Below are 7066 nucleotides of genomic sequence, written 5' to 3' on the forward strand. Positions count from 1 at the left end.
TGAGCGTCAGGTGACACTTAATAACTTTTCTTTGTAATTTTAACCAAAGGAATGGAATGGGAGAAGTCATGGTCAAGGTTCTTTATTGTCATACGCACCACATATGGTACATGCGGTGGAAATAAATTGTGTACACAGGGTCCCAGTTACATCCAACAAAAGTATAAATTGTAAAATAAACACAGTAATAAGAGCTAAGATGAACTAAGAAATACACTAAACTAAGAATACGCTGAACACTTTATAATGTAAAAACAGTAATACGCCGAACAACAGCAGCACGAACATGAGTCTGTGTGAGCAGATGGACACGAATGAACACAGCAGCATGAAATAAATCAGCAGCAATGAGATCAGCAGCATGCATAATCAGCAGCGCATATCAACAATCAAAGGAGGAGAAAGGTATCAAAAATATCTGGGTAGCTGGGTTACAAAAAACTTAGTTGGACACTAATCTCTAGCAGCGACAGTAGTGCAATTTTCACGAGTACAAAATAAAATACACTCAGTCTCTTTTAAACAGCAACAGTTGTGCAAAATGTTTGTACAAGCATATATATGCGTAACAATGAATGTATAAACACCTTCTTAATACATTGAACAAAAATATAAAAGCAACACTTTTGTTTTTGCTCCCATTTTTCATCGAACTCAAAGATTTAAGACTTTTCCCTTGTACAAAATGAGGCTTTTTCTCTCAAATATTGTTCACAAATTTGTGTAAATCTGTGAGCACTCCCTTAACAAAAAGTAGTACATTTGAAGTTTATTTTTTGCAAGTATACTTTAAGTTAAGTATAAGTATATCAAGTATACTACACACCATACTTGTAGTGTACTAGAAGTATACTGATTTAATACTTGTTTGGACTAAATTGGGACATTTTTATACTATATTTAAGTATATCAAATAAAGTTGATAAAAAGTAAACTTCAAGTACACTTCCTCGTTTTTAGTGTAAAATAAGTATACTTGTAGTACACTTAAATAAGCTACTTTTTGCTAAGGGCTTCTCCTTTGCCGAGATAATCCATCCACCTCACAGGTGTGGCATCTCCAGATGCTGATTAAAGGATTGCGTGATTATTGCACACAGGCGAGCCTTAGGCTGACCACAATAAAAGGCCACTCTAAAATGTGCTGTTTTGTCACAGAGCATGATGTTTCAAGTTTGATGGTGCTGCAACATGAGTTGATGGTCGTGGATGAATGGCACAACAACAGGCCTCAGGGTTTCTTTTCGGTATCTCTGTGCAGTCAAAATGCCATCAATAAAACGCACATGTGTTCGTTGTCCATAACATACATAAATACATATATAAACTTAAATTTGTGAATGACGTTTGAGAGACAAAGGCCTATTGTGTACATAGATCTTTGAGTTCGGCTCGTGAAAAATGGGAGCAAAAGCAACAGTGCTGTGTTTATATTTTTGTTCCGTCATGTTTAACAGATTGTTCATGTTTAGAATATTCATCTCTCTTGCGAAAGTCTCGCCGTGGGGAAGAAGCTGAGCTTTAGCATGTTAATGCGGGCTCGCATCACTCTGAAGTTCAGAGTCTGAACCTGCCACAAGGAGGTCTGGTGAACAGAGAGTGTCCTGGATGGACGGGGTCATTCAGGATCTTTGTTGCCCTTCAGAGCTGACGGCTCGAGTAGCTCTCATGCAGGCACGGGAGCAGGGAGCCAATGACCCTCTGAGCTGTTTCCTCTGCAGTGCAGCTGCCATACCACACTGTACATCCACACACCAGGACCCTTTCTATGGTGCAGTGGTAGAAGTTCCTCAGCAGAGGTGGAGGAAGTTTATTCTTCCTCAGTGCCCTCAGAAAGTTGATATGCTTCTGGGCTTTTTTGATGATGTGGGTGGTGTTAATAGTTCAGCTCAGGTCCTCTGAGATGTGCTGACCGAGGAACTGGAAGTTTTTGACCCATTCCACCTCTTCCCCACAGATAGTGAGTCTTGAATGCAACGCAGGCCTCGACTTCTGGAAGTCAATGATAATTTCTTTTGTCTTCCTGGTTTTGAGGTTGAGGTAAGAATACCACAGCATGATGCTACCTACACCGTGCTTGACAGCTGGTACAGTGTTTGATAGCCCAATCTTTGTCACGTCTGGTCATAACATGTCCTTGTTTAGCAAAATGAATAAAGCTGTATGTGTGTATTCGTTTGAACATAGAAAAATAAACACACGCTTCAAATCAGTCATGAAATGCCCTGGATGGATGTGATCTCCATCACCATGATGATTGTATATAAAATTCTGAATGCAAATATACATATTTTCTCCGTGAATTAAAATATTAAAAGTAACTTCATCTCATGAAATATACGTGCGTCTCAAAAAATTAGAATATCGTGAAAAAGTTCAATATCTTTGTCAGTCATTTCAGAACATGAAACTCATTTATGATATAGATTCATTTTACACAGAGTGAAATATTTCCAGTCTTTATTTCTTATCATTTTGATGACTATAACTTACAAGTAATGAAAAACCAAAACTCAGTGTCTCAGATAATCAGAATATTCCACAGCCAGCTTCTGGTACCTTTGTCAGTGTGTGCAGGAGCCACGTCCTGCTGGAAAATTAAATCAGCATCTCCATAAAGCTCCTCAGCAGAAGGAAGCATGAAGTCTCTAACATGTCCTGGTAGATGCTGCGCTGACTATGGACTTCAGGAAACAGTGGACCAACACCAGCAGAGGATATGAACCCAAACCATCACTGACTGTGGAAACTTCTCTGGACTTCATGCAACGTGGATTCTGTGCCTCGACTCTTCCTCCAGACTCTGAGACATTGATTTCCAAATGAGCTGCAAAATGTACTTTCATGTGAAAAGAGGACATTGGAGCACTGAGCAACAGTCCCGTTCTTTTTCTCCTCAGCAGGTAAGACACTTCTGATGTCTCTGGTTCAGGAGTGGCTTCACTTGAGGATGAGACATTTGTAGTTCATGTCTCAGAGTTAATCAGCTGATTAAGGTGTGACGCCATGAGTTTACATTATTGACCCTCTTCACAATATTCTAAGTTTCTGAGACACTGAGGTTTTTTTTTCATGATCTGTAAGCCATAATCACCAAAATTACAATAAATAAAGGCATTAAATATTTCACTCTGTGTAACGAATTTATGTAATATTTGAGTTTCATTATATAAATTGGGAACAGTGGAGTCCTCCCAGAAGAGCTGGAAGAGGTGGCTGAGGAAAGAGATGTCTGGGCCTCCCTGCTCAAGCTGCTGCTCTGTGACCTGACACCAGAATAAGCAGAAGATAATGGTCAGAGAGAGGGAGAGAGTCTAGAGTTTCTTTATAATTCGCATCACATGTGGTACATGTGGTGGAACGAAATTGTGTACACACTTACATCCAACATTAAAAATGTAATATAAAAAGAGTAATAAGATCCAAGATATGAATCTGAACTAAGATTAACTGGATGGATGAATGAATGGATACGAGTTTCACTTTCTGAAATGATTGACAAAAAAATGTGAATTTTTTTACATTTTTATTTTTTTAGATGCTCCTGTATACATTAAAATTCTGTTGCAACATTTTAAAAAGTCTGCATCCAGATGTACCTGCAAGATGTATCTACGGTAATCATCTAAATGTATATGTCACATAAAAAAAAACAAACAAACAAAAAACTCAGGTGACGGGCGCACCTGGCCCAAGTTAAACATTTACATCTGCAAGTAAAATACACTAAACGCACATATTATTAGAATGTACTGTAAGTGTCAGAGAACCTAGTCTTAGGGAACAGCGTAATCAGAAACATCCATCTATCAATCCATTATCGTTACTTGCTTCTTTGGTCACAGGGGCTTGCTGGTACCCATACCCAGCCATCACTGTGCAAGAGACGGGTACATCTGCAAATCATCCATGGTTAAAAGTCAAATAAACACTGCAAAAATAAACTCAGTCTGGGTGTTTTATGTTGGTTTTATGTGTAGACTTTTTCGGTAAACTAAAAATGAAAAATCTACACGAATAAAGCTGAACAGGAACAAGAAGTTCCAATAAGCTTGAATTAGTTATATTATAAGTTAAGCAGCAGTTTTTGGGTCTGGAGAGCAACCAAGGTCACATTTAGGACATCCTTCAGTCTCTTGTACCGTCTCAGTTGGGGATCTTTTGTGAAAAATAACTGGGGTGCATAAATTCAAGAAACTTTGATCCTGTTTGTTCACATCGTCCACGTTGCAGGCACCACCTCGTTAAATGCACAGCTTAGTTCTAGCTCCTAATTGCAATGTGATTAATATCTCAAAACGTGTGATTAGAACAAATGAACATTCTTGATTATTTTATCCATAGATTAAACTGAGATTAATTAATGAGTTAACAACTCGGGGCTTCCTAATAACTCCACGGGGACGTTTCATCAAAATTTAACAGGCTACTGAATCATTAATAGGAATTTGCTGATTATCACCTGTGGATGCGTCGTTCGTTTAAAAAAACAAAAACAAACTTGTGCTTTTGTTGGTGAGTGCACACCTGTGAAATTTATTTGATTTAAATGATAAGAATTAAAAATGTTTAGTCTCCCAGAGTTTGTTTAGGAAATCAAATAGGTCAACTTTAACAGCATAGCCATTATATTCACAGGAAATCACGTGCACAGTTTAATATCTGAGCATCTTTTCTTCTGTTCATATTCCCCTGTTATTAATCTCAGAGCATTAAATTCTTCCTTTGTAACTTTACTAAAAACCTTTTGTTGTTTTCGTCTTCGTAGTAAGTCGTTTTAGCTAATAATAATGTTGTATTAAGTGAACCTAGAACATACAATGTTCAAAAAATACGAACAGATGGATCTGCTTTTATCATTCCTGTTGTATGATTTTATGTTTAAAGACTAATAAAATGTCCACATTTTTAATATAATAGGTTAAAGTTTGACAAAAGTAAAACATATGATTGTTTTACCCTTAGTCCTAATCTACAATATCTTGAATTTAAGTTTTGCTCTGCATGAAATTGTGTACGAAAAAGTAATTTGTTACGGATATTTTTTTAAATTAAATTTCTTAGTTTGTTTTAGTGCTCAAACTTACCATAACATTTTTAATTCAAGATCTTAATTTTAGGATTTAGTGGTGGTTTTGTTCACAGCGAAGACAAAAGACTGACACTAGAGGGCAGCATTTCCTTATTTTATTAACTTATTTGTTGTCATTGATGGCTTTGTTTTTATTATTCCTGTATCATTTTGAGATCTGGGAGATTTTTACATTTTATGTCATTGTTCTTAATGTTAAACGTTTGTCTATAAATGTGAAAACAAATCAGTTTATTTAGATGTGGATAATTTGACTAGAGAAATGTAAAAAAAAAAATGCAGTAAATGTCCAGAAGTTTAACTTCCTGAGATTTTCTGTACAAATTAAGGAAAAACAGGGAGCAAATTTTCCTTTAAATTATTTTTTCATGTAGTTTTGCTTCGATACAGAGAGAACTCATTGTTTTAAAATTCAAGTCTGACTGATGGATCAATACATTTTCATAAAGAAAATAAATGAATAAGTTTGTCAGTCAGTCTTTACAAGATTTTAGATCTCTGGTGCCCACCAGTTATAAAGTGAGTACAACCAGTTGCTCCCACTTTAATGCTTATAGCCAGCTAACCTGCCTCCATCACGACACTCCTCTCCAAAGAGAGTCGCAGTCTGTCGTTGCCTCTCTCAGTCATGGTGTTGACAAATTAGTGGGCTGCGGCGTTGCCAACTCGACAGGAAAAGCAGTGGCAGAGAAATGAAAGGGAATGGTGTTTATTCCCAGAGCTCAACCCCTCTGTCGGCCTGTCACTCTTCCTACGGCCCTGAGGGGAGAAACGGAAGAAATCCTGCGCTTCCTTCCTTCCATACCTGTTAAATCATTCATCATCCAACTGCCTGATTATTTTAAAAAGCTAACAAGACTTTGGTTCTCTGGTGTGTGTGAATCAGGGAGAGAGGGTGAGTGGGGCATAGCTGGTGGTAGGATGCACCCCATGGCTCTTACCACCTCCCATCCTTGCACCCACTGCCACCCCCATCCCCTCAGCACTCATCTACCATGCACCCACTTCCCCTCAACTCCTTGGGTCTACAAAACTTTAAGTGGAGGGGAAACTCCCTCCTCCGTTTATCGTACTGCTTTCCTTCTGCGCTCCCTTATTTCTCCTCGTCTCTGCAAGGTTTTCATTTGTGTGGAAGTCAAGTGGAGTTTATCCTTTACTTGAATGTGTCTGTGAGGTGTTTAGTGAACAGTGAACTGAGGGTCAGAGGTCGGGGCAGAGGTCCTACTGAGCAATCCTGAACAATGGAGGTGATAGCAGACAAACAGCCAGGAAGTTTTATTGAGCCTCTTCTTGATTACGTGTCTGTGCATGTGCACGTATGAGACAAGGTGCTCTATTCTATCAGAGGAACAAAGTGCTAAATACTGACATGAATACTCAAGTTCATTGTGTATTAATCTACTTTATACTGTACAACAGAAATGTTTACATCTCTGCTCAATATGATTTAAATTAGGGATGCACAATATTGGATTTTTGGCCAATATTGTAACGAGTCTGTATGGATCAGCACAACACCTGACTCAGGACAAAATTAAAATAAAAGGTTTTATTTATTAAAGGCGTTCGTCTGGGGAGGATCTGAGCCTCAGTTCTGGTCCAATCTATGAAGACAGACAGGTTAGTGACTGCAAAAAGTTTCCGGGAGCTGAGAGAGGTGGTGTGCACGACACTAACCTTCTGTGGCAGGAGCAGGACTGAGACAGAGAACGTTGGAGGGCTGGGCAGGAAACAGAATCCAGGGACGTAGCAGGGGTCGAGAGCCAGGAGCTGTGTGAACAGGCAAAAGGATGATCCGTAGTCATGGTCGAAGAGGAGAGCGAGGTTGTACCATGTAGGCCGAGAGCGTGGTATCCAGACAGGGGCAAAGTCAAAGCGAGGAATCAAGAGGGAAGCTGTGGTCAAAAACGAAGAAACTAGGAACAAACGAATGCTGGATAATTTACTGGCTGTGAGGCTTTCAATAATCTGGCA

General features: G+C 38.7%; 1 protein-coding gene across 1 annotated transcript in view; it reads left to right on the forward strand.

Annotated features, from left to right (window-relative positions):
- The window catches only part of LOC119426426 (transcription initiation factor TFIID subunit 4-like), a 103357-nt gene that overhangs the window by 5693 nt on the left and 90598 nt on the right, over positions 1-7066 (forward strand). The window contains exon 3 of the mRNA XM_037693991.1: positions 2901-2903. Coding sequence (XP_037549919.1) covers positions 2901-2903 — 3 coding nt within the window. The remainder of the gene's footprint in view (positions 1-2900; positions 2904-7066) is intronic.

This window comes from Nematolebias whitei, chromosome 2 (genome assembly GCF_014905685.2).
Source record: "Nematolebias whitei isolate Nwh7 chromosome 2, NemWhi1, whole genome shotgun sequence".
NCBI lineage: Eukaryota > Metazoa > Chordata > Actinopteri > Cyprinodontiformes > Rivulidae > Nematolebias > Nematolebias whitei.